This window comes from Pseudoliparis swirei, chromosome 19 (genome assembly GCF_029220125.1).
Source record: "Pseudoliparis swirei isolate HS2019 ecotype Mariana Trench chromosome 19, NWPU_hadal_v1, whole genome shotgun sequence".
Taxonomy (NCBI): Eukaryota; Metazoa; Chordata; class Actinopteri; order Perciformes; family Liparidae; genus Pseudoliparis; species Pseudoliparis swirei.
In genome coordinates this window covers 1,734,992-1,762,848 of record NC_079406.1, presented here as the reverse complement: position 1 = coordinate 1,762,848, position 27,857 = coordinate 1,734,992, and the positions used below count along the sequence as shown (strand labels likewise).

At 46.7% G+C, this 27,857-nt stretch overlaps 2 protein-coding genes across 10 annotated transcripts; both read left to right on the top strand.

Annotated features, from left to right (window-relative positions):
• The first annotated feature begins 4,134 nt into the window (after positions 1 to 4,134).
• stc2a (stanniocalcin 2a) lies at positions 4,135 to 10,074 on the top strand. Its single transcript, XM_056440236.1, has 5 exons — positions 4,135 to 4,473; positions 6,181 to 6,323; positions 6,856 to 7,067; positions 7,201 to 7,551; positions 9,496 to 10,074. Exons 1-5 carry the CDS (start codon positions 4,335 to 4,337, stop codon positions 9,527 to 9,529), a joined length of 879 nt encoding a protein of 292 aa, XP_056296211.1. The 5' UTR covers positions 4,135 to 4,334; the 3' UTR covers positions 9,530 to 10,074.
• A 3,416-nt stretch (positions 10,075 to 13,490) lies between these two features.
• On the top strand, positions 13,491 to 25,914 carry LOC130209752 (cytoplasmic polyadenylation element-binding protein 4-like). Of its 9 annotated transcripts, none has more exons than XM_056439567.1 (13): positions 13,491 to 13,618; positions 13,918 to 14,059; positions 14,647 to 15,658; positions 15,738 to 15,836; positions 17,305 to 17,398; positions 18,463 to 18,513; positions 19,616 to 19,639; positions 20,017 to 20,193; positions 20,787 to 20,876; positions 21,018 to 21,136; positions 23,345 to 23,459; positions 23,543 to 23,724; positions 25,680 to 25,914. In XM_056439567.1, the coding sequence occupies exons 2-13, from the start codon at positions 13,929 to 13,931 to the stop codon at positions 25,905 to 25,907; spliced, it is 2,322 nt and encodes a 773-aa protein (XP_056295542.1). In that variant the 5' UTR covers positions 13,491 to 13,618; positions 13,918 to 13,928; the 3' UTR covers positions 25,908 to 25,914. The 9 variants fall into 9 exon arrangements, with proteins under 9 accessions (XP_056295542.1, XP_056295541.1, XP_056295540.1 ...); XM_056439566.1 differs by having other exon boundaries at positions 15,738 to 15,851; positions 17,308 to 17,398; XM_056439565.1 differs by having other exon boundaries at positions 15,738 to 15,851.
• The last annotated feature ends 1,943 nt before the right edge of the window (positions 25,915 to 27,857 follow it).

Here is a 27,857-nt window from a genome sequence, read left to right as displayed (position 1 = left end):
ATACCTCCCGAGCCTCCGCCGTGGTGACTTCTCCAGAATTCATTCCACGGCCTGAAACCTCAATTAACCGATAGGTATGCAGCCAATGATTATAATTATCTTATATTTAGAGCTTTATAAGTGAACGTCATTTTGGTCAGATTAGAGTCCAAATCCCGCTCAGACTAACTTCACGGTGGGTCTAAATATAGACTGATGGGGTTTTAAAGTTTCTCTCCAGCAGACAGAATCAGAGCGTCGATGAAAACAGGAGCTTATCAAATAAATGAAATGTGTATCGTGTTTATAAAAGAAATGAAATGTTTAAAGTGTTAATAAAAGAAATGAAATGTTATAATGAACACGTTTCAAAGTCATCCGTCTATGAAATCCGTCCGGCCAGTCAGATGTCTGTCTGTCTGTCTGTCTGTCTGTCTGCATGCCTGTCTCTGTGTCTGTGTGTCTGTTTATCTGTCTGTGTGTCTGTCTTTTCATATGTCTGCCTGTCTGCCTCTCTGTCTCTCTCTCCTGTCTCTCTTCCTGTCTCTCTGTCTCTCTTCCTGTCTCTCTTCCTGTCTCTCTGTCTCTCTGCCTGTCTGTCTGTCTTTCACCGTGGCCACTCGACTACCCTTCGTCTACGCCTCTATGGAGTGCCTGAGCGGTGGTGTCACGTTTGTGTCTGGTCCCCACGCCCACACACACACACATACACAAACACACACGCACACACACGCACACACACACACACACATGCCCACACTAACACACACTCACTAAACCACATCACCATCCTTCAGGATTACTGCCACACATTGAGGGAAGTGGAAGTTTGTCTCTGCAGCATTTGATACGACAGCGTCCGTCTCCACATGTCCTCCATGTGTCCTCCATGTGGCCTCCACATGTCCTCCATGTGTCCGCCACATGTCCTCCACGTGTCCTCCACATGTCCTCCATGTGTCCTCCACATGTCCTCCACATGTCCTCCACGTGTCCTCCACGTGTCCTCCATGTGTCCTCCATGTGTCCTCCATGTGGCCTCCACATGTCCTCCATGTGTCCGCCACATGTCCTCCACGTGTCCTCCATGTGTCCTCCATGTGTCCTCCACATGTCCTCCACATGTCCTCCACGTGTCCTCCATGTGTCCTCCATGTGTCCTCCATGTGTCCTCCACATGTCCTCCATGTGTCCTCCACATGTCCTCCACGTGTCCTCCACATGTCCTCCATGTGTCCTCCACATGTCCTCCACGTGTCCTCCATGTGTCCTCCACATGTCCTCCACATGTCCTCCATGTGTCCTCCACATGTCCTCCACATGTCCTCCATGTGTCCTCCACATGTCCTCCACGTGTCCTCCATGTGTCCTCCACATGTCCTCCATGTGTCCGCCACATGTCCTCCACATGTCCTCCACATGTCCTCCATGTGTCCTCCACATGTCCTCCACATGTCCTCCACGTGTCCTCCATGTGTCCTCCATGTGTCCTCCACATGTCCTCCATGTGTCCTCCACATGTCCTCCATGTGTCCTCCACATGTCCTCCATGTGTCCGCCACATGTCCTCCACATGTCCTCCACATGTCCTCCACATGTCCTCCACGTGTCCTCCATGTGTCCTCCACATGTCCTCCACATGTCCTCCATGTGTCCTCCATGTGTCCTCCACGTGTCCTCCATGTGTCCTCCATGTGTCCGCCACATGTCCTCCACATGTCCTCCACATGTCCTCCATGTGTCCTCCACATGTCCTCCATGTGTCCTCCACATGTCCTCCATGTGTCCTCCATGTGTCCTCCATGTGGCCTCCATGTGTCCTCCATGTGTCCTCCATGTGTCCTCCACATGTCCTCCATGTGTCCTCCACATGTCCTCCATGTGTCCTCCATGTGTCCTCCATGTGTCCTCCACATGTCCTGCACATGTCCTCCACATGTCCTCTCTTTTTCTCATGTCCTCTCTGTGTCTCCATGTCCTCTCTCTGTGTCTTCACATGTCCTCTCTGTGTCTCCATGTCCTCTCTCTTTGTCTTCACATGTCCTCTCTCTTTGTCTTCACATGTCCTCTCTGTGTCTCCATGTCCTCTCTCTTTGTCTTCACATGTCCTCTCTCTGTGTCTTCACATGTCCTCTCTCTTTGTCTTCACATGTCCTTTCTCTGTGTCTTCACATGTCCTCTCTGTGTCTCCATGTCCTCTCTTTGTCTTCACATGTCCTCTCTCTTTGTCTTCACATGTCCTCTCTGTGTCTCCATGTCCTCTCTCTTTGTCTTCGCATGTCCTCTCTCTGTGTCTTCACATGTCCTCTCTCTTTGTCTTCACATGTCCTCTCTGTGTCTCCATGTCCTCTCTCTTTGTCTTCACATGTCCTCTCTCTGTGTCTTCACATGTCCTCTCTCTTTGTCTTCACATGTCCTCTCTCTGTGTCTTCACATGTCCTCTCTCTTTGTCTTCACATGTCCTTTCTCTGTGTCTCCATGTCCTCTCTTTGTCTTCACATGTCCTCTCTGTGTCTCCATGTCCTCTCTCTTTGTCTTCACATGTCCTCTCTGTGTCTCCATGTCCTCTCTTTGTCTTCACATGTCCTCTCTCTTTGTCTTCACATGTCCTCTCTGTGTCTCTATGTCCTCTCTCTGCGTCTCCATGTCCTCTCTCTGTGTCTGCATGTTCCTCGCACAGACCAAAGACATGCCAGTTAGGGGAAAAGAACAACCTGAAGTGTGTGTGTGTGTGTGTGTGTGTGTGTGCGTGTGTGTGTGTTCGTCCTGGGAAGTTCCTCTCATTTTATAATTAAGGACAAAGTAAAGAACAATCTTTATCACATTGTTCCTTCTCTTTTCCTCCCTCGTTCCTTCCCTCCTGCAGACTCTGGAGCCCCAGTGCAGTTCCCATCATGCACCCTGACTCCCTGCCGCACAGCGACATGCATCGCACACACACACACACACACACACACACACACACACACACACACACACACACACACACACACACACACACACACACACACACACACACACACACACACACACACACACACCTACACACACACACACACACACACCTCTCTCTCTCTCTCAGAGGCCTCGACCTGACATCATGAGCACCATGAGGTCATTGGAAACATTGGGGAGACTTCCTGTTCCTCCCGCTCCGTCTTCGTGTTATTCCACATGTCGTCCCGGAGCGTTGCTCTCGATGTCTCCTCATGCTCCGCCACGCCAGAGCCGGTCCTCTATTCTTAGACCTGAGCCTGCAGTGAAGACCTCATTGTCACAGACCGAGGGGGGGGGGGGGAAGGACCCCGACTCATTCACTCACACATAAAAACAGTTATTTAGGCATTCTATTTCTAGGAGCCTTCGCTAACCAGTAATTACAGCATTATCTCAAAAGCAACACGGACTATATGCCAGGTTCTCACATTCCTGTCGAATATCGATGGCACGACTAAAGGTTATAATATTATATTATATATATATATATACATAGGAGTGTTTCTGCAGACTTTTCACCTCCTCAGTGTGCAACCCCCCCCCCCCCCCCCGCAGGCTCTCCTGAAGCCGTGCTGCGTTTAATGACCACCTTGCATTAATGACTAAGTAGGTTGCAAAGCCACAAGTTAAGTCCATTATATGTGCATCGCTTGAACATCACATGCTTCCATTTTCTCCAGTTTTGTTGGCCAGCTTGGTATTTCTTGACCCCCCCAGTTTTATGGAAAACGCAGACTTTCTGTTGACTTTTCTCTGCTGCAACAACAAGCAGGAACAGGAGGTTATCCTGCAGCACATGCGCATCAGGAGGATTACGCGCTAACATCGTGACATGTTATGATTGAGCTTTGCAGATATCGGTGTGTGTAACACTGTGTCATCACCCCGAAGCTGCCGCGGTCCATGTGCTCACCCATATTGCAATATAACGCCTGTTTTATTGCAAAAAAAAGGGGGGGACTTTCACTGGACACTCCCCTAAAACCTTGGACGTGGATATCTGCGCCTCTGATTGGTTGCGAAGCTCCAACCGACGACACCTGCTTAGCTCCTTCATCCAAATTGACACCCGGGGCTCTGAGAAATATAGGCAGCATCCCTTCCAGCTCATGCATTCAGTCCCACAGCTGCCCCACTAGACACCCAGCCGCAGCTCATCCAAGGTGAAGCCTCACGCGCGCACACACACACACGCGCACACACACGCGCGCACACACGCGCGCACACACACACACACACACACACACACACACACACACACACACACACACACACACACACACACACACACACACACACACACACACACACACACTGCCGGATCTTTGCAAAGAGAATCGGAGCTCACTTGAGACGCGATGATGGTCCAGCTGGCCGTGGCGCTGCTGGTTTTGTCGGCGCTGGAGCGAGCGGTGGGATTGGATAATATCGATCTCCACGACAGCCTTCCGGAGAAGCCCGCGAGTCAGAAGGGACGCCTCTCCCTGCAGAACACAGGTAAGAGTGTCGGTCGGTGGAGGGTAGTCGGTTTTGGTGCGCCTGCTCGCGCACGTCTCCGTAGGGGTTGCCCGTACACGTGTTTCCGTGGCTGCACATTCAAACCACTCAGGGGACTCTTTTATAAGTCAGATCCCGGTTCACGTAGAGCCCGTTTCGATCCCTCAGAGAGACGATGTGTTGTAAATACTCACGGACCGACATCCAATACGTTAGTAAACTATTAATAGAGCGGCTCAAGGTAATAGGTAATGTATACGGCGGCGCGTCGAGGTGTGCGTGCGCGCTGGCGCGTTGTTGGGAACCGTTTTTAATGTTTTTTTACTCATTGGACGGAATTCGTGTTTTTTACGCACGTGTGTTCCAGGCTGGATGTGTGAATGCTGGGGGATGTGTGTAATGACTGGAGCAGTGTGGGTCAGCGGGACTTTATCTATTGAATCAACTCTCTGAGGGAAATCGCGTAAAGACACCCGCGCGTCTTGCTCTCTAACGCCACACTGGACACATCACTGACCCCTCAACGTGACTTCATACTCATCATGTGAAACTTGAAAATGAAAAAGTAAATAAAAAGTGGACACGTACACTCTCGCGCAGGTTCCACAACAGGACGCCGTGTAGCGCCGCTGTGTAACGCAACGCGCGCGTACGATCCAAAGCGCATTCCCGCGATGCCAAAACAAGCTCCGCTGACAGCGGCTCACTTTTCCTGCGCACTAAAGTTAAACTCGGTGCCTACAGACCCCGCAGCAGACCCCGCAGCAGACCCCCTACCCCCAAACAGAGGCTCTTTGTTAACAAGCGTGATTTCTAGAAGTCACATCCAATCGTGATTCTCTCCTTTACGCACCGGTGCGTAAGGAGAATGAATCTTTCTATCAGCTTCAAGGCGACTCGCGCGTGTAATTCTGTTTGACTTAAGTCAACAGTTGGGTTTCTTTCGTCCTCAAACTGTGTCCTGCCTGTTGGCTGCAGAGCTAACCTGCAATTTGCCATGAACTGAGGAGTGAAACTCATATAAGCAGCAGTTTCTGTTCCGGTTCCCTGCCGGTTGTCAGATGGCTCATTATACGAGCCGCTGGACAGCAATTTGGGGCTAAAAGAGAGACCTTCACTTTCACATGGTAATTTCTGTCCTCAAACATCTGTTTTATTCCTGTCTTTAATGGCCACAGGAAAGAAAAAAAAGGGAACTTGAGAGCCAGGAGCTGATATTATGTATTCCCATGACATATACTTGTGTGTTGTGCCTGCATTTGACTCCATTATGCAATCTCAGTTTATCTTTGAACGCAACCATTGTCCACGGCGTGGAGTTGACAGACAACAGAGATGTGGACGACTGTGTCTGTGTCTCCTCCACAAGTGGTCACGGCTGTATCTGCAATGCACCACCCCGTCTCTACGCTGTAGCGGTGCAGATGGATTGTGGTGCAGAATGACTAAAGAAATACAAAGAGTTCCTCTGCAGACTCTCTCACACACACACACACACACACACACACACGACCCTGCATCCCTTTTCTCTCTCAGGCTCCAGGTCATGAACACGCGACCGCCCGCCTGTGTCTGTGAACAGTCAGAGGCCTCATCAGCTTTCTGAAGGGCCGGAGTGGAGTAGAAGCTCCGTGGACTTACCCAGATGATATGCCCCCCCCCATCCCCCTCTCCACCTCCTATAACCTGTTCTCTCTATCTTTCCAGCTGAGATCCAGCACTGCCTGGTGAGCGCGGGCGATGTCGGCTGCGGTGTGTTCGAGTGCTTTGAGAATAACTCCTGCGAGATCCGAGGGCTGCAGGAAATCTGCATGACGTTCCTGCACAACGCTGGCAAATTTGACTCTCAGGTACTAAACCGGTGCGTCGGTGTGGAGGCAGCATTCCTTTTCTTTTTCTTGCTGCTCCACGGCTGACCCGATTTGTTTACTTTTCTTCTATTTCCTACAAAACGTAGAACTTTCCCTTGAAGTGCGTCTCTCACGTACACTGATCTCCTCCTCATCTGTTTTCCTCTCCTGGGAGGTGCACTTCTCTCTCAGTGCGCTGGTGCACAGTTAGGATTTAGGGTCATGAGCCAGTTGGCCGGATGCCTCGTTAGCTCCATTTTCATATACATAGCGCACAGGCCAAGCCAGGTCGGACCGGGCTCTTCACATTTCTATCGGGTCACATTCTTGGCCGACAAATGCAAAACACGTCAGCGGCGGAGTGACACAATTTATTGCTATTTACGCAGAATTTCCTCACCCGGTTGTGCGTGGGAAGCGTGTAGCTACACACATGTGCATCCACACATGCTCTCAAACATTTATATGAGTAGAAACAACGGGTCTGACGGGTGAACTCCAAGGAACCGTGTCCTCCTCTCTATGTCCGCAGGGGAAGTCCTTCATCAAGGATGCTCTGAAATGCATGGCTCATGGGCTGCGGCACAAGTTCAGCTGTATCAGCAGGAAGTGCGTGTCCATTAAAGAGATGGTGTTCCAGCTGCAGAGAGACTGCTACATCAAACACAACCTGTGCTCCGCCGCGAAGGACAACGTGGCCATCATGGTGGAAATGATCCACTTCCAAGATCTCTTCCCCAAAGGGTGAGTGGCGGCTCTGGATCCCTTTTCACAAGCCGTCTCTTTGAAGTCTTCCCTGGACTCTTCCAGCCCGCTCTCTTCTTCCATGTATCGTATGAGCATCACGCCACCCGCTCACTGCCTCTCTGTGCCTCAGGCCGTACGTGGAGCTGGTGAATATCCTCCTGAGCTGCGGCGAGGAGGTGAAGGAGGCGTTGACCCGGAGCGTCCGGCTGCAGTGCGAGCAGAACTGGGGGGCTCTGTGCGACAGCCTGAGCCTCTGCTCCTCCCTCGCTCCGTCCCCCGCCGCCGTGGACCACCACCAGCGCCGCCCCCTGCCCCCCCACCCCGAACCGGAGCACCCTCGCCCGCCGCGGCAAGGCGACAAGGAGAAACCCGCCAAGGCGAGCTTCAACGCTCACCTGCGCAACCGCAGCCAGGGGCCCCGCCGCCAGAGCCCCGAGGCCGGAGCCGGAGCCGAAGACCCCGAAGCCTCGAACATCCGGAGGTGAAAGCGCAGGAGGCCTGATCCGACCTTTGACCTCCCTACAACGTATATAAAAACCCACACGTGCAGACTCATGCACACCTTCACATAAAACCACACCCTCACACACACACACACACACACACACAGACTGAGCAGAAGGGAACAAGCCCCGCCCCCTTTCCTGACCTTATTCCGCCCTCTCCAGTCATTCCAACAACCCCACGTAGTAAACTTGCAGGGTAATCGTGGCGTAGCTTGTACCGTTACGCCGGACCGTAGGCCTCGATTTAAAAATATATATATATATATTAATGTAATCACAATTGTTATTATCTTGATTATTTCAACTGTTAGGACTATTTTCTGGCTCTAATATAGCATTTCTCAAATCACACTTACCGTAAGATTTGACCGTATTTGTATTATTTATTTTATTCTGTATGCAATGTCGAAGTATCAAAATGTACATAGAAATATACTGATCTATATTTATATCAACATGTATAAATATAGTTACAATATGCAAATACTGATATGCTATAGGTGACATAGTGTACGGTGCGCGGTCTGTTGGTCTCGTCACACGTCGGTCTGTAGATATGTAACATACACCATTTGTTGTGTATTATAATTATAGATACTTGATGAATAAATACAAATTGTAGGCCTACAGGTTTCAAGTCCGCTCCTGGCACATATGGATTGTAGTGCATGATGGCCACGAAGCCAACAAACGTGTGCATTCTTAAAAGTGAAGATCCACTCTAGGGAAGGACGCAGAAGTAATACTATGAATATGGACGGTTATTTCACACATGTATGAGTCACAAAGCTAGAAATAAGAGAGCCGAGGCCGATCTCTGACCTGGAAGAGTCATGGAATTTAAAGAAAGATTTATTGGAAATAAATATATATTTTTAATTCCATGACATTTCCAGCCTTTTTCCAGGCCTGGAAAAATCCTTGAAAAAGAAAAAACTAAATACCAAATTTTTTGGAAAAGTCATGGAATTTTTTAAATATTCATATGTATCATTTACGCTGAGTTTAAATGAAAGGAATACACATTTATATGAATATTTATTCTTTTAATTAAGCTTTTGTCTCTCATTTATTTACACCGAGATTTCACACAATATTTGGTGATGTAAATTTGTTTTAAAGTCAATGAGAAGTCCCGTAACCCCATTGGTCCTCCTGTGTATGAGCCCTGTAGCTGTCAGCAGAGAGGATGCTAAAGTCCCACACATGGAGGTCCCTGAACGTGTCGTAGTCCACGGTGACCGCTCCTCTGTGATTTCTAAGTGAATGGATGATAATAATGTGTCGTGGGCAGATTTTATCGTCGAGCTATTTCACGACGTTGATGTTGAGCCTCGGAAGTCTTCCATTTTTTGTTTGTTTTGCACTTTGGATGATTGTCATGATTGTGTGTTGGACTGCTGCAGCCTGCAGGTTAGGAGAGAAGGTCCCCATGAGCGGCGCCCTCTAAATCGGACCTCACTGTATCGGATGTTTTCATTTGAGCCACCCGAGGTTTCTCCCTCATGTGTGTCCCCCCAACGCGCTCTGAGCCCCTCCTCAGAAGATCAGCCTCACCTTGAGGTGGCGTCCTCGCGGGCAGGAGATCTCCGGCCCCTCTAAACGACCCCCGACCCCTCACCTCGGTCAGAGAGCCTGTTATTCTACACGTTAGAACCGCGGGCGACGCAGCGAGGAACCCAGGAACTGGGTTAAGTCCACACGCGGCGGCTCCGGCGCTGATATGCTAAATGTTATATTTACTGAGGCCACCAGAGAATTCCTCTGGGCCGCAGCCAAGAGCCAGAAACACCGAGGCAGAGGGTGGGGGTGGGGGGGGGGGGGGCGAGAAGGAGAGAGACAACGCTTATTTTATTTTCAATGTGATGATCCACTCCATCTTTTACTTCTCCTATTCCCTTCTTCTCTCCCTCCTTCAGGCGTTCACCATCGCAGGCCGGTCTCTGCTTGTAGCCGTGTTTGAACACACTGAAGAGTGATGGGTGCAAAAATAAATACAAAAACCTGCTTAGATTGTGTTGCTCAGTTAAGCGTTTCTTTAATTGTTTTTCTATTTTGCTGATGTACTTACAGTAAAGTAATGCTTTTCCTCCCCCACCATTTATTATATGTGCAGAGGGTTTGAATCATCAATGAGGCGTTCAGGCTCTTCTGTTGTTTTTTCTTCTTTTTCTTCTGTTGGGATTCCTGTGACATCCCACGAGACATAAGCTAATCCTATGAGAATGTACTGTATGTGTGTGAAGTGACAATCTGTCTCTCTGTCATTAGGCTTATTTTTTTGTAATACTGTAGTGGCTTGAATGGCTTTACTTTATTTGTGCAGAGGAAAATAAAAACGTTGTTATAGTTTCCTCCATGAAGCACAATGAAGTTGCAGAACATGGTCTAGAAGTGTGTAACTCACCTGTAAGACATGGGGCATACGATCCAGCTCAATATCTGTGGACTCATGATGTCGGATGTATCTTGTTACCATTAAAATATTTTTGTCTGTATTCTGTGTGTGCATCAATATAGTTTATATTCACCGTGGATGCCATGTTGGCATACACCCCATGCATGACATTCAAGTGGTGAATCCACGACCTCTGAGCCCAGAGGTCGTCTCAGGTACACACGCCAGTCAAGAGACACCCTGTTTGCCTCGGTTGACTTACCAGCCTTTGTTTAAAGATTCAAGGGCTGGAAAAAAAGATATCCTCCTCCATTGGAAGGCCTAAACATTTACGTCAGCCGCTCTGGATCGTGTGCAATGCTTTGTGGTGAGTTCAGGGTGTCAGCTTTTATGAACTGTCCCAACAGTGTACATCACCTCCATAAACATTTAGACATTCCTCTGGTTTGAAAGGTAGACTTCCAACTGTTGCTTCAAGTCATCCGAGGGTCACGTTGAGTGGACCGAGGTGCATTCCTGATGGACGTATATGGGAATTTGACACCGAAATCCTGCCCTAATTTATTCTAATTGTTTTTTTTATTGTCCTCCAGATTGATAGGAACACGTGACACGAAACATTTCATACAGCTTCTGTAATATCACCTCTGCCGTTCAGTGTGAATCTGCCCTGCACATTCTGTCACGAGCCAGCTGTGAGTGTGTAATGACATGAAATGACCACTGGGTGGCGACACATCTCTTTGTATTGACCTGAAGGCAGATGGTGGGAGCAGGTGCAAGGGGTTGATTTGTTTAAGAGGTGAGTGAGTTACTTGATTGAAGGTACACATGCTTTTAAAAGTGAAGGAATAGTTTACATATTTTACTTCCTGACATGCTCCCTTCTCTTGGATTTAAGGAAACACTCAAACATCTCCAAACAATCTCGTATGGAAAAACAGATGCATCTCAGTCATGTTTTATTTAAAAGGAGTACTCTGTCGGTGGAGTTGAGTTCACTACCTCTTCTTATTGTCTTCTTTGGCTCTAGTGGAGCTTTTCAAACTTTTTAAAATCTCATTTTATATCTCAGACAAAACTATCGAGTTGTATTCTTCTCTGCAAAATCGAGCATTATTGCGGATTGACCCAGATTAAGATCTAGAAATAAGGACATCTGGTTACCTGCAGCTTCAGGTTTGTCTAAAGTGAGTCTTTTTTTATTGTATACCCCTTCAGCCTGACTCCCTATTATACACTTGATGCATAACACAACATTTCTAAACATCTTATCACACACAAATCAAAATATCTGCAATCAAACAACCATCCCAGTGTAGAGATAAAGTGAGATAAATAAATATTATTCTCCGGACCCGTGCCCTGGTGCAGGAGCTGATAAGAAAGGCTTAATTACAGTGTGCGGGGGGAATTGTGCTGTGTCACACTCGGCCTGCTGTAACAATGCATTGAGTGAGATGGATGACCTCCAGGACAAACAATGGGCTGCCGGCTGGACCGGAAGTCTCCCGGTTTGCGCGGTTGGTATGGCAACGTACAGCTCTATCAGTACGGAGGCCCGAAGAAGTCACACACGAGGAGAGCCCGAGCAGCAGAGAGAGAGAAGTGAAACCTGAGATAGCCGGCCTCGGGTGCTTTGTGAACATCTGCCCCTTCGCTGCAGTCTGAGCGGATGAATTAGGGACTGCATAAGTTCCACGGATGAATCATTAAAGAACCATGCAGGGGTGAATGGGTGCAACCCCATACTCCTGTCTCCTGCTGCAGGAAGATCAATGTTCTATATTTACCTCAAGTTGGAACGGTAAAAACTGCATAAAACAAGTGGAACCTCATCAGCAACGCCGCGTTTCACGGGGGAATACAGAGCGAGTTGCTCTCGGGGAAGAAAACGCTGACGCAACTCACTGTGCTCGAATTACTGTCAGCCTCACAAGACCTGCAGCGGGCTGCAGCTCACATAAGATGGTGGAGCACAGCACACACACACACACACACACACACACACACACACACACACACACTCACACACTCACACACTCACACTCTCATGCACAGAGTGCACCGACTGGTTTAGAATTCAACAAAGAGTTGGTAGATATAAAAAACAGAAACATGTGAACCAGCAGTCTGTTATTTAAATTTAAAAAAGTACTAAACCAGAAGCTCTGACACGGTTGTGTGTGTTGTTAAACCACCCGACAGGCCCCGCTGCACATGGGGTGGGGTTGGGTGGGGTGCTACAGGATAGGGTGGGTCTGCCTTGGGGGGGGAAGAACTCTATGTTCCCAAGACTATCTCTACTCCGACTGGGTGGAAGTATCTCTCTCAGAACCGTATGGGTGCATGGTAAAAACCAGAATGTCAGGCTTTATTTATGTTAATTTTGATGGGGGGGGGGGGGGCAGTCAAAGAGTCACCTGACAGCCTCCAGCTGGGGTGATGTGCCAACATCATGAAGATGTTCTATTTGACCTGGCTTTGGAACTCGTGTCTTAATAAGGCAACTGTAATGCTGCACGTATTCACGTTAATGTGACAGAGAACTGTGTTTTCTGCTCTTTAAATTCGTCCCTTTTGCTTGAGTAGCTCCAACACAGAGTAATTGCACCTGAGTAATGTATACTGCAGGTCTAGCAGTACTTCGATTGGAAAGGATACTCTTTGCTCTCATCATTAAGCTTTTAAAGAATGCACTTCAGCTGAAGCGAGAGCGCTATTTGAGATTCTAGTAGACGAGGAAGACCATATATATGTCCTAAAGATGCCATGATATGATCACGATCAGGGCACAGCACAGATCTGACTAAAGTCAAATAAATCTAGCTTTTAAGCTCGATTGGCTACTGAAAATAGCAACAGTTTATTTTTAATGAGATTGATGTTCGGTACTTTGGACTCGGGTTATAACAGTTCATATCCATCATTCTTTCCTGCGTCAATATCAATATAATCCATTTCTGTTTCAAGGCCTGTGTGACACACAACACTGCTCACCTAGACAACTGCTGTCGGCTGAGGCGGAGGGAAGGAACATAATTGCTTAGTCAAATTAACTCATTTTGCATGAATGCAAATATCACCACTGAACCTCGGGTTCTCCTCTGCCTTGAATCGGCCTACGGTGCTCTTGTATTAAAATGTTATTTTATTTCAAAGTCTTGTTTAATTATATTCTTTGGATCTTTAATGTTTTTTTCTCCTTTTACGTGACATCAACTCCTCCCAGTGATTTTCAAGGCCTCCTTATTTGGGAGGTGAACGTCTTGGGGTCGCATGTGCCATTCATTGAAGAAATGAGTGCTGTGGGCGTGGCCTCGTGGCTACCGTCCAATCAAACGTCTGACTTTTAGTGACGTGGGCGTGGCCTCGCGGCTGTCACCCAATCGAACGTCTGACTTTTAGTTAAGAGGGCGGGGCTTCTGAGGGAAATCCTGCCACCCGAGTGGCTGGTGTGCGGATGTCGAGGGGCGGGGCTTGTAGCCGGAAGTGTCTCCCGACTGGTCCAGCTGTCATCTCGCAGAGAGAAGAGACCATTTACGCCGGCTGCCGAGGAAATGCAGAAAAAGGGAAAACGCTAAAAAAAAATAAAAAAAATATGGCAACATCTAAGCGATAAAGGTCATGACGCCGAACTGAAGGTAGCTATGCCCGACATGTCCCCGCTCACGAAGGTTGGTCGATGCTAGCTTAGCCGTCGAGGGTTGCGTTACGTTTATTTCGAGACGCCAAAAAAAAAAAAACTGATGATGACACGGTTTCGGTCGGCTGTGTGACATTGAAACACACACAGGACACTGACACACGCACACACACACACACACACACGTCCCGTGAATTCACCAACGGTCGTTTCGCCGATGACGCCGCCGTGTTACTTTTTTTTATAAGAAAATGTCGCTGACGTCGGAGCCGTTGAATTAATTCCTTGCCTCCCCAGCTGGTTGGCGAATGTTCCTCAACGTCTCCGCTGCGGCTGTTACCCGAGCGGAGCCACCCCGAGGTCTGCGGCGCTTTGAACACGGTCACGGAGACGAGGAGGTCACCGCCGGGGGAACGGAACGAGACGAGAGGATTAATCGGTAAGTGTCGGTGCTCGGTGCTCTCGCGCGGATGCGCACGAGCGCACATTTAAATGGACTCCGCCGTCGGTGCCGTGTGAAGGGGACACATGGAGGGTGGCGGAGCAGCTGTTAGCTCGCTGCTAGCTGCGTAACGACCTTTAAGGAGACGTCAGCGTCGCGGTAGCCGCGGCCGGGAGCCGGTTCCGTGGGGTGTTTTCCGTGGGTCGGGCTTTTCCTATGCGAGTGTGATATTCCCGTCCGGGCCTCCCGTGGCCCCGCGAGTCAATGATTTAATCTCATTGATTGCATCACAAGACCAGACAGGGTGCAGCCTAAGCACATTCAGTATGGCGAGGCTTGTGTGTGTGTTTGTGTGTGTGTGTGTGTGTGTGTGTGTGTGTGGTGTTAGGCCAGCTCAACTTGAGCTGTAACAGCCTTATGCTTTTTGCCCTCCCCCTCCTCCTCCTCAACCCACTTATTAGGATAAAGAAGACGGTGAATGCCAAAAGTGAATTGAAGACTTACTGGGCGTCCTAAATGGGGGACTACGGGTTTGGCGTGCTGGTGAAGAACAGCAGTGGTAACAAATCTGCTTTCCCTGTAAGGATCCCTCCTCACCTCCAGCCCCAGCACCCTCACCACCCCTCCAACCCCCCCAGCCCCCCTTCCTTCGTAAACAACACCTGCGCCACCAATGGGGGCAGCGCCTGGCTGTTCCCCGTAGCCCAACACGGCAACATGCAAGATGAGATCCTCGAGTCGGACAAGTCCAAGGCCTTGGACCTCCAGGACATGCAGGACAAGTCTCAGCTCCAGGCCCAGCCTCAGGCCCTGTCCCCGGGCCACCAGCAGCAGCAGCAGGAGGCGGCGGGAGGCCTCGGAGAGCTCGAGGGAGCTCTCCTCGAAGACGGCCAGTTGGAGAAGGGCTCTTTGGAGAGCAGTGGCGGGAAGGAGAAGCTGAGGATGGATTCCCCCGTGCTGAGCGGGTTTGACTACCAGGACGGCCTGGGGATGGGTACCAGCTGCACACAGTCCACCTCCTCCTCGTCCTCACTCACCAGCTTCAACAACTGGTCCCCCGCGGTGCCGTCCGCCCAGTCTCCGGTGGTCGGCGAGGACGTCGGAGGGTTCTTCGGCCCGACCGGCTCCAACTCCAACGGACCCCCGCTGCTGTTCCAGAACTTCTCCCACCACGCCGCGCCCGACTTCGGCGCCGGAGGTAGCTTCTCCCCGCAGATCGGCCCCGTGTCGCAGCACCACCCGCCCGCGCCCCACCCCCAGCACTACCACCCCCACGGCCAGGGAGTCCCCCAGCAGCACCGCCGCTCCCCGGCCAGCCCTCACCCGGCCCAGCCCTCCTTCCCGCCGCACCCCCACCGCACCGGGCCGTTCACCCAGCTGCCCCACCTCGCGCCCGCCCAGAGCAAACCCCCGTCACCCTGGGGAAGCTACCAGAGCCCCTCCACTCCCACCTCCACCTCCTGGAGCCCCGGTGGGTACAGCGGCTGGGGGGGAACGCAGGGCGTCCGGGAGTACAGGCGCGGGGTCGGCGGCGGCGGCGGCATGCCGGGTCTCAACTCCATCTCCCCGCTGAAGAAGTCGTTCCCCAACAATCAGGTAGACGTGATTAACAACCGACACTTTTTTCCTGCACCGGGTCGGTCGACGTGTGTGTGAACTCTGACGGTCCCGACAGGTTCCGTCTCAGAAGTTCCCCAGGAACAGCTCCGGTTTCAATCACAAGGGCTGGGTGGAGGACGGCATGAGCCGCAGCGACAGCGTCTACCCTTTCCAGGTGAGCGCATCGCAGGTGAGGGACCGGTTCTGATTCCTCCATGAGTGCTGTTTTTCGTTTCCCTGTGTGAACGATAAGTTAAACACCCTCGGCTGTTTTCAAATTAAACCGCCGAGCGTGACCGCGAAGCCGACCCGACGGATGAATTGAAACTTGTGTCCGAGTTGTTATCTGGATGGTTCCGTCGAAGGAGAGCAGTGTTACCGGCCGCCGTGCTCACATGGCCTTCCTCTTGCCCTGCTTTGAGAAGTCTTGTGCTCTCGACCCATTTAGACACCCAGGGAAGCCCCCTGACTGCTGTTGGGTATTACTCATCATAAATTCCCTATTTTTCTAGTTTATTTTTACCTCCAGGATATTGGAGCTGAATTTCTATTTATCATAAACTGGTGGATGTTGATTGATGCATTTATTTATATATGTATATGTGTATATATATACAGGACTGTCTCAGAAAATTAGAATATTGTGATAAAGTTCTTTATTTTCGTCATGCATTCTGATTTACAAATCAACTGAAATATTGCAAGCCTTTTATTCTTTTAATATTGCTGATTATGGCTTACAGCTTAAGAAAACTCTAAAATCCTATCTCATAAAATTTTAATATTTCCTCAGACCAAGTAAAAAAAAGATTTATAACAGCTGAGTGTTTGTCAAGGCTCAGGAAACCCTTGCAGGTGTTTCGAGTTAATTAGACAATTCAAGTGATTTGTTTAATACCCTACTAGTATACTTTTTCATGATATTCTAATATTTAGAGATAGGATATTTGAGTTTTCTTAAGCTGTAAGCCATAATCAGCAATAAATCAGAATAAAAGGCTTGCAATATTTCAGTTGATTTGTAATGAATCCAGAATGCATGACATTTTTGTTTTTTTAATTGCATTACAGAAAATAACGAACTTCATCACAATATTCTAATTTTCTGAGACAGTCCTGTATATGTGTATATATATGTATGTGTGTATATATATATATATATATATATGTGTGTGTGTATATAAACATTAATATATCTGTATACACACATATATGTGTGTATATATATATGTGTGTGTATATATGTATATATATATATATATGTGTGTGTGTGCGTGTACAATTTTAAATATATATTTTAACCCCACGCCTGTATGTATATATGTATATATTAAACAGAATATTATATATATTTAAAAATATATATATACACACACACACACACACACACACACATATATATATATATTGCCTCATGAGTAGCACATTTTCTTTCATAATGCTTTGAGTTTCAGTAGAATAGATTAGAGGTATGCAGGTGGAACATACTCATGGCCTCCATTTTCTGTTTCTTCGGGATATTCTCTCCATTTTTTAAAATTATTAGCGTCGTGGCAAACTGTCGGTGCTCCTGCAGCTCGTGCTGCTTCAGACGGTGATGTGTGGAGCCGGGGAGGCTAATGGTTGTCTTCCTCTCTTTCCAGCAGGAGAGAACTCGGTCCTTTGATGGGTTCAGTATGCATTCTCTGGAGAACTCCCTGATTGACATTATGAGGGCTGAGCAGGACTCCTTGAAAGGTTAGTGCCCACACATGCCGAGGAGAAGATTCCCCACCGCCGGCTGTCCGTGCGTACGGACGTTTGTTGCATCTGTTTCCCACCTAGAGGATGTCGGCTATTTCCTTCACAAGGCTTCCAACCAGCTTGTCAGTTTGAACAAAGCATGCTGCAGGGTCCCCAAAACAGGGTTTCACTCACCAGGTATACAATGTTACTTTGAATATTTGACGATCTTGTTGACCTCTTTTTAAAAAAAAATTTAGGATTACTCCCTCTCTCATTCTCTCACTGGGACCAGGGAGTGTCAGCTAAAATGTCTAATTTAAATATGTATTTAGATATTGGATACCTCCCTGTATATCATCGTTACTCTTGTCATTTTTAAATAAACACAGGGATGTCAAACATAAATGACAAATGTGTCCACAGACATTTAAAAAGTAAAAAAAATAGATGACATTGCATGTCTGGATAGTTCCTAATTTCAATTCTTCCCATTTTAGATCACACGGGCAAGTATATGGCCTTAGTTGTTGTATTGTTACACGTATGTGCTCCTCCAATCCGGTGAACCATGTGGTGAACGAGAGCCACTCGGATGAGTCACAGTTCAGCCCCGCAGGACATTTCTGTCTTTATCCTCCGTAACTCGTGATGAGAATCGCCTGCAGCGTCTCTCCTGTTTCTTGGAGCTCATCTCTAAACCCGTCGGCCACTCTTTAAACAACTTTATTTTTATTTTTCACCACGAGCATCTGATGCTAATCAGGATTTTTGAAAGCTCTCTTTTAGTTTTTTTTACAGCTGGAAATGTACATCCTCCTCAATAACAGAATCCCCGACTCATCAAAGTTCTATTCCCGTATTTTTCTAGCATTATTTTGTACATAAGCTGAAATAACTTAGAAGAATTTTGTCTGCCGAGTTCTTCATTATTAATCCAAATAACTTCGATGTGTTGGGGAGAAACTGAACGGGAGTGAAGGAGCCGAGCGTCGCGACGTGGCGTTCCGAGGGTCCGGGCGTGGCGTCCGACTGTCACGACGTGGCGTTCTGAGGTCTCTCCTTTGTGTGTCATGTAGGACGCTACAGCTTCTCCCACCAGGCTGGAGACGGGCCTCTACCCATGAACGGTATGTACGCCACCTGCATATACTTGACATTAATGTTTGCCACATGGAGGTGCAGAGGTGCGACGTCCGGTCCAATCAAATGATGGGATCTGGTGGTCACATGACCACGCAGAGAGAAAACCCAGCGGTGGAAACACAGACTCCTAAAGGCAGAATAAGTTTGAGGTTTTTGTAAACGTCGTCAGAGCTTTCCGTTGTGAGGGTGCAACACGCTCTCCCCTCCTGGCATTTTCTCACCATATTTGCATGGATGTCTCTACGACTACGGCCACCATTTCTGTAGTTCCTCTCGGATGCGCGCTCACAAAATGTCCCCTGGTCACATTTTTCTTTTTTGCATTTTTCTTTTTTTAAAGTCACTTCCCAGAAAACGCCCTGAATACAGGACAATAACAACATGCAGGCCTTCTGTTATTCATGATTAAGAGGGATTATTTGTGTTTGAGTCTAAACATTATCCTAAATGTTCTGCCTGAAGTGGCGTTGCCGTGGCATGTTGTCTAAACTGTGACGCACGACCCAAATAAATGAAGTGAATATGACCAGGAAAACCAGGAAAAGTCATGGAATAAAAAAATTTCAGGCCTGGAAAATTCCTTTACCGGCTTCTTCTAGTAATGAATATATATTGTTGACGGGAAGCAGCAAACAGTAAATAATTGATACCGCAAATATTTTTTCTGAGGCAGATGATTTATGTAATAATATTTCAAATCTATACATTGCACCATAATGAACATTTTATTAGTATTCACACATTTTCTTCATATGTGGTGTAACTGAAAGAGTTGCGCAATACATCTTAAAGCATTTGATACCTGCGGGGTGTGATGTTGTGCGATGATGTTTCTGTCTAACTTACACAATGTATATATTTACTGATAACAATTTGATATTTATTGTGTTTTATGGATGTAAATAGTTTAGTCTATTTTTTATATTTGATTGTCAGATAAATTAATAGTGGTTATTACTTTAAAATACAGTCGCCCTTTTTTCATCGGTGATTCAACAGATTAAATGTGTTTTACCTGCTGCTCTTACTTTGTGCCTTTTTTCTCTTCAAAAAGCCATTTAAAAGTATTTTGTCTTTTACATGCAGCGAGAAGTTATGGCAGAAGACGAGGTAAAGCCTGCGAACATGTCTTGACTTCTTCAATGTGATTTTTTTTATTTTTTAGAATGCGCTAATGACCCCTGACCCCTGTTGTGTGTCTGCTTGTTGTTCCGTGTCACTGATTACCCTAAAAACGATTACCCGGCCTCGAATGATGTCGTGGGTTAAGCCCCTCTTGTCGCCTCAATAATCTGCTTTTACAGATTTCATCAGATGTAGCATTACGGCTGCTTTCGTGTGCATCTCTTTAAATTTAATTTTAGTTGCAGTCTAATCAACCCCCCCCCCCCCGCTCCATTAATACTGCAATATTGTGGTTTGACCTCGCCGGTGGTGAACCAACACATGTGTGTGTGTGTGTGTAATCGGATGGTTTCCTCCACCAGGCCATTCCTCTCTGTTCCCGATGGAGGACGAGCGCTCCTTCGGCGAGGACGAGTCCGGCGAGCAGGGCCTCACGGGCCTCGGGTCGGCCCACTGCTTCCCCCACCTCAACGGGGAGCGCGTGGAGCGATACTCACGCAAAGTGTTCGTGGGCGGGCTGCCCCCGGACATCGATGAAGGTAACGACGCGCTGAGGACGCTTGTGATGTACACGACCGCCACTTAGAAATGTCCTTATTTTTCAAAGCACTGTTTTTTAAAATAAATTAATCATAAATACTCTCTACATGGTTAATGTGTACATGACTATTCTCTGGTGTTTAATGAAGTCTCTACAGAGGTGTGTAGAGGCCCATCTCCAGGGTTCTAATGGTACATTGTGTTATCGCCTTAGAAGACTAGTGAAGGGGTAGAAAACCCTTTAAACCCTTTTGATGTGAGCGCAGCTGAAAACAGTTATGCTGCTGAGAGAAGCTCTTAAACTGGCCTTCCTTTGAGCCACAAGAAGAACTACATTAATATTTACAATAACAATCATTATTTATAACCTCGTCAACGTCTCGACTAGATTTTATATTCATTTTGAATTTATTTGATGAATACAAGTTTGAGTTTTCATGTAAAACACCAAATTGTCTGGGTGACCCCTAACTTTTGAACGGTCGTGTACGTTGTCGTAGATCAAAATCTATTTAAATGTTTCCGTCACTTGTGAGAACTGATCTAGATTAATTTTTATTTTTACTGATGGATTTTGGGTTCATTCTTCCAGATGAGATTACTGCCAGTTTCCGCCGGTTCGGCCACCTGTTCGTGGACTGGCCTCACAAGGCGGAGAGCAAGTCCTACTTCCCCCCGAAGGGTGAGTGGAACCAGTCCTCACACACACACACACACACGTCTGCCGGCGTGTTGACTCTGCAGCCCCGTGATGATGAAGATGATGAGTGTTTGTACGCGCTCATTATTCCTGCCGTCCAACCTTTTTTTCTCTTCTTTCCAGGATACGCATTCCTGTTGTTTCAAGACGAGAGCTCCGTCCAGGCCCTGATCGACGCCTGCATCCAGGAGGACGGCAAGCTGTACCTGTGCGTCTCCAGCCCCACCATCAAAGACAAGCCGGTGAGCGCCGCGCCGGGTCTCACCGGCCTTCTTTGTTTACGTGTGTCGGGCAACCGACACGCGTAAACAATCCCTCAACATCTCCAGTATGTCACCATCATTCCACAGGCTTTCTGTATAAACCACCGTCAACCACAACAACAACAACGTCCTAACATAACAAAATCAATATATTAATCCATATTACATGAGCAGCAAGCTGCTTTTCAGGGTTCATAGAAAACACGGAAAAGTCATCAAATTTAAAAATAGTTATTTCCAGGCCTTGAAAAAAATTAAATCCCAAAAGTTTTGGGAAAGTCCTGGAAATATGTTAAATTCATGTTCATTTACACAGTTTGATTAAAAAGAATTAACATTTCTATAAATATTTATTCTTTTAATCCAAATATTGTCTCGTTCATTTGTGTCACTTAAAGGGTACCTGTAGTGCAAAACAACAACGTGCTACATCCATTCGGCGCATCAAATAAATCATATTTACCCCGCCGCTATTGTCAACAAGTCACGCATAGCCCGAGGATTTACATTTCTTTGTCAACATTCCGAGTCCGTGGGCGCAGCCATTTTGCTAGTTATTTACTCCAGCTCAACGCTAACTATGACGTAGAGTCGTTGAAAGGAATTCAGCCCATCCGGAGCCACTTCTACACGCGTTGCTTCTTGGGATAGATCGGTGGCCTCAAGAATTACACAATCTATATCAGGGTGCTCAATACGTCGATCGCGGCGACCTGCCAGTCGATCGCGCGTAGTATTGGTAGATCGCATGACATTAAAAAATTGGCCCGCCCCTGTCACTTTCTCTATAGCGCCACATTACAGCAGCAGCACGTCATTTCTGTCTCTCGTGTTGCGTTGACAGTCCTCTGCCCGCCGTCTCGTGCGCGCGGAGCTCCCGACACCGGTTTGCGCGCATCGGGACGGACGGAGCAAAGAAAAGTCACTAGCACCCCGAACATGTCGGCCGAACATTGCATCAATGAAAGACATCTCCAGCGCTGGCTTATGCGCGATGTAGCTATCAAGCTCACTCTTTTGTGTGAAGCAGATGAGGTCTAATGACACTATATCAGGGCTCTCAAGTCTCACGCATTGAGCGTGAGACTCACGCATTTCGGTCTTATCTCACGCACTCCCGCCACACATCTAATTCCTCACGCTGAAAAAACCTCCCGGCTATTTAATGCTTGAATGCAGGGGTGCTCAATACGCCGATCGATTGTTGAGTAGAAATAGTCAGAAATCTCACGCTTGCCTGTCTTCAAAACTTGAGAGCCCTGCTATATCATCGGACATAAGTTCGTGCTCTTTACAACAAATGCACTCTATGTCTGTTTTCTGTGGCACACATTTCCCACAACTGCACCAAACGTCCGCCGACTTGCGTGCACGGTCCGCACGGTGAAGCATCTGGACCGGCGGTCCTTCGGCATCAACTTCATCAGAATCATCGCTATCATCGCTGTCACAATTCACTAAATGGGGATAGTCTGCTTTTAAAGGTTCAAACAAGTATCCAGTTGCTGAATCAGACAATCTTTCATCGTCCATATTATCAATCTCTCAGCATTTGTTTGCGAGCGCTCGACGTTGTTTATATTGGTATCTGAACACATCCGCTGTGGCTGGCTGTCGATCTATCAACGATCTGACGTCACACCACCCGCGACATATTCAAGCTCCAGTGCAATGTCGCATGTCGGAGTTGAGGACTTTGAACAGCCTAAACTACGTATTGTTATTGAATACTGGACCGTCAGTGCATGAATAACCTTTAGAAACACATTATCTTTTGATCTGGCTACATATTGTTTTGCACTACAGGTACCCTTTAAGGTTTATTAATTACTCATCTATACACTGAGATTTTACCAAATGTTTGGTTGTGGAAATTTGGTTTAAAGTCCTGGAAATCCACTAGTCAATGTGTGTATTCTCCAACTATCGTGAATAAAAACAGATTAGCACTTCAGTGGCACTTATGGTATTTTAGTACTTATGGTTTTTTAGTACTTATGGTATTTTAGTATTTTGGCTTTCTTGATTCTTATTCTGAGTTTTTCCTCGTGGTTGAATTCACTTATTGTAAGTCTCTGTATTAAAGCGTCTCTTAAATGATGTAAAGTAACGTATGAACTTATATGGCTTTTATTGTCACAATCCAACGTGTGCGTGAGTCCTGACTGGAGGACGTTTGTCTTGCAGGTCCAGATCCGGCCCTGGAACCTCAACGACAGTGACTTTGTGATGGACGGCTCTCAGCCGTTGGACCCCAGGAAAACCATCTTTGTGGGCGGCGTCCCCCGCCCCCTACGCGCAGGTAAGCGCTTCCGTCGATCCTGAAAATGTGTCGATGGCGTCGCCCGGATGCCATTAACCCCGCCGTGCACATTGCTCCTCCAGTGGAGCTCGCCATGATCATGGACCGCCTGTATGGGGGCGTGTGTTACGCTGGGATCGACACGGACCCCGAACTCAAGTATCCCAAAGGGGCGGGGCGAGTGGCCTTCTCCAATCAGCAGAGCTACATCGCGGCCATCAGCGCCCGCTTCGTCCAACTGCAGCACGGGGAGATTGATAAACGGGTGAGTCCCTCGCACGCCGTCCCTCGCACGCCGTCTCCAGACACGAAGACGGGATATAAAATATTCATTTAAACCACGGGAGGACATTTACTTTTTTTTTTATGGGGTAATTTTTGCCCCAATGACTGAAATCCAGGAGCATTTAAAAATAAATTTGGGCCCTTTTTGAAACTTGTGAAATAACATTTAATCTTTGTTAAAAAATAATAAATATAATTAATTAGGCTCACAAGATATGAGCAACTGTCATAAAAATGGCAATAATAAGACAATTTGGCTATAATAAGAGTTTTAGACAATAATAAGACTATTAGGCAATAACACTATTGGGCAGTAATACATACCTGCAAACTTGTCACCTTTCGGTGAAATTCACTGTTTTGAACTCAAAATAGGTCATCCACGTGAATCGTGGAGATCCGAAGAGTTTTTGTTTTGGGGGGGGGGGGGGTCACCTGGCCCGCTGCCGTTGAGATTGCAGTGAGACGCGGGGAAAAATGTGAAGTGGTGCTCTTCACAATAGAACATCTTTGATGGGCGTGTCGCGGCCAATCAGCGTTCAGATGTCGACAGCGTTTGGGGGTTCAGGTTAGCTTGAATGTTAGCCCGCTACATCTACTCCTGTCACGCTGCACGGTGTAGCGATGCTAACAAAGTACCCGTACGTTAAACACGATGTGATTTAGCATATTTTTAGTATCGATACTTCATTAAGAGAGCGATCAGAGCGCACGCGCTGCTCCGTGTCGAGCTGTCTGCGCACACTGCGCTGCGCAGCTCACAGCGAGAGAAGTGGCGCAGCTTTAGAGACTTCGGCTTAAAAAATAAAAAGATGCCAGAAGTGAAATGTTTCAGTCTGTAAAGTTCTGTAACTCCAGCTGCTCATCCTGATGAACTGTGGACCATCTGGTCAGAGACTAACGGCCTCATAGTGTATAATCAATGCTATGATGGAACCATGTAGTTTCATTCATATCTGGCTGTATTAATACTAATATTACTGCCATTTGTTAAGTGTTGAGAAAGTTGGTAAAAAGTGATCCATACAGATGTTTTATTTATTACTATTATAGTTAAATATACCAGTCTCGTATTTATGGTATACTGTTTTTATGGTAATGTATCAGTATCATGATATTTATGGCAGGTATGGTAGAGAAGATCGTGACAAACAGGTAGAGGCAGAACAGATTCAGGGAGAAGTCCATGAGGACTGTTCAGGAAGAAAAAAAGGAAGTTGGTTCATGAATGACTTTAACCATATTATATATAATGACAATGTATATTTGTTATTACTATCATTATAGGGCTGAGTCAGAGCGGAGGACCTTTTGTTCTTAAACTGTTTATTATTATTATTTAGATTTGTGGTCAGAACAATAAAATGACTGAAGTTGTGGTTCTAAAAGCTTTGAGGCTTCAAACAACGTGGATGTGGTGAAAAAAAAAAAGTCACCTGCACCCCCCCCCCCCCCCCCGTTGTCACCTTTTTCACCCCTCATGTGTTTGCAGGTATGGTAATAACACTATTAGACAATAATAAGACTATTAGGCAGTAGTAAGACTATTAGGCAGTATTCTACAGATTCAAAGTGTATTCTTAGATTTTCTTTGAACAAAAAACAAACAGAAAACAAAAATCAGACGATCATGTTCAATGTTATTATTATTTCTTTGTGGTTATTTATTGAAAAAAATGTTTTGAACTAATAACAATTCTAACTTATTTCTTAGTTTTTTTTCTAATTCAATATTAGTTTTTCTTTGTGTACCCACCTCACACAGGCAGTAGAGACAGGACACACACAACAAAGAACACAACCAAAACACTATTAAATTGTCTAAGTTATGTGGCATTTGTTGCCCCTCCCCGTGACATCAGGGGCAACATTATATTCCGAAGGGTCAGTTTTGCGGCAGTATTTTTAACCTGTCCTCCGTGCCGTCTCCCTCAGGTGGAAGTGAAGCCATACGTCCTGGACGACCAGCTGTGTGACGAGTGCCAGGGCACCCGCTGCGGGGGCAAGTTCGCGCCGTTCTTCTGCGCCAACGTCACCTGCCTGCAGTACTACTGCGAGTACTGCTGGGCCGCCATCCACAGCCGGGCCGGGCGCGAGTTCCACAAGCCGCTGGTGAAGGAGGGCGGAGACCGGCCGCGACACATCTCCTTCCGCTGGAACTGAGGCGAGAGAGGGGGAGGAGCAGGATGGGGTGGGGGGGGGGGATTGACAGAAAGGGGGGGGGGGGTAGTCAGGAAAAGGGGTACGGGCTACGACATGAAAAATAAATGCACTTTTCTTTTAAGTAAAAAAACAACTTAATTTATTTTTTATTTTAATTTTAATTGGGCCTTCTAAAAGAAGTAACTGCTAAGAAGAGAGTGAGATCCCATTTATGTTTTGACTTTAAGTGTGCATGAGCATATGGATGCATTAGATTTGGATTTAGACGTTTTTCTGACTTGACTGTACTTTCTTTTTCGTGTTGGCTGGCAAAGCTGCTTACATTTGTTGTCAAGGGTAACATAAAATTTAAGTGAGGTTCATCATACCTAATCAGTATACTAACTATGGAATTTGAGTTTAAGAAGGGTGCATTTTCTTACTTTTTGCTTGCAGGATTAGAGAACAACTGTACCATTTACCAAAGGCTGGGTTAACAGAGGAGGGACTGAGTTGTTTAAGGAGCTCAGAGCATCGCATCGGGCCACGTCACTAAAACTAAATCTCCCCTCAGCTCCACTGCTGGCTGGAGTTTTTAGGTTTTTTTTGGTTTAAAAAGTCGACACTTTGTAACCAGAAAGGGCAAAAAAACCAAAGATTGTCCGAAAAACACATCGTCAAAAGCAGATGTTGATCCGAAGGTTTTTCGGGGACGACGTCGTCGTGTCCTCTTGTCATGCGGCTGGAGTCTCGGTTCGTGGGTGTCGGCTAATAAAGACACAGCCCCTCAGGGCTCAGGTATTGGCAGTAGTATTTGCTCACTTTATATTGTCAGGGATATTAGCACTGGAAGCTAACATGCTAACGTAGTACAAACTAATGGGATTGCACAGTCCAGTCTCCCTGAGCTGTCCTCATGGTGTACCACTGCACGCTCTACCGTGACTGGAGCTTCTATCACAAGTGTTGTGGTTGGATTTGGTAGTAGCTAGAATTTGCTGTCACAGAGATAAAGATATTATTTTATACATGGCCTGCTGATTTTTGTACAGTGTTTTATAGCTGATTATTTTGTCATGAACATATATACATTTATTATGCACTACTTTTCTAAATATTTTTTTCAATAGTCATTTTAGGCACATTTTTCACAGATGGGAGAACTCCTTTTGCAATACCTCATTTTTTTCACTTGGTGAAAAATAATTTTGTACCTTTGTTACTAAGAGATCTGCATTTATGGTAAAAACTTAATTTAAAAAAGAAAATGAATGATATTAATATAATTTTCAATTAGCTTTTATATATTTAAGTGCTGGTAAAAAAAATCTGAAAATTGTCTGGTGCATTGGTGTGATTCTGTAGATAAAAAAATAAAAAATGAGGCTATCATTAGCCGGTCATATATGGATTCGCCTCTGTCCTAATACACATAATTACAGGATCCTAAGGCATGACAAGACCTTTCTAAACTGATTTTGATAGTCTTGAAAGTATATTCTGATATTTCGCTCCTAGGTGTAGTCAATAAGATTATCAATAGGGTAAATGTTTTGGCGTTGGTCAATGTGAAATCTTCCCTTCTATCACCAGAGTGGGTATCAGCTGTTTGAATATTTAGATCCTCTTTTCTGGGACTGCCTGTAAGTTCTACTTATTCTTGGCATGCATAATGTAATATGAAAAATATCATGGCTAGTGTAAACGCAGGACCTGATGTAATGCACTAGATCTCTCCTCTTTCCTTTGTAACGTTCTTCTGTTCCTCTTCTCTTGGAGATCACCTCTCTTGTAGCCTCTCTTTACACGATGGCGTCTGCCTTCCTCACACAGACACGATGTTTATGCAATCTACACAGTGACAACACTTTGGATGCGTTTTTTTGTAACGTCGAGGACACTCAGTAGGACATAGGTGAGGAGACTTGATCACTTGACCCCCCCCCCCCCCCTGTTGTGATGTGGCATGCT

What these genes read in the sequence shown, in the direction of transcription:
- stc2a (XM_056440236.1), top strand. Translation starts at nt 4,335, where the DNA reads ATGATGGTCCAGCTGGCCGTGGCGCTGCTGGTTTTGTCGGCGCTGGAG. An exon ending in CCTCTCCCTGCAGAACACAG is followed by an intron (nt 4,474 to 6,180) that starts GTAAGAGTGTCG and finishes CTATCTTTCCAG; the next exon opens with CTGAGATCCAGCACTGCCTG. An exon ending in GAAGCCTCGAACATCCGGAG is followed by an intron (nt 7,552 to 9,495) that starts GTGAAAGCGCAG and finishes TCCCTCCTTCAG; the next exon opens with GCGTTCACCATCGCAGGCCG.
- LOC130209752 (XM_056439565.1), top strand. Translation starts at nt 13,929, where the DNA reads ATGTTCCTCAACGTCTCCGCTGCGGCTGTTACCCGAGCGGAGCCACCC. An exon ending in CGGGCCTCTACCCATGAACG is followed by an intron (nt 18,514 to 19,615) that starts GTATGTACGCCA and finishes TTTTACATGCAG; the next exon opens with CGAGAAGTTATGGCAGAAGA. An exon ending in CCCCCGCCCCCTACGCGCAG is followed by an intron (nt 23,460 to 23,542) that starts GTAAGCGCTTCC and finishes TTGCTCCTCCAG; the next exon opens with TGGAGCTCGCCATGATCATG.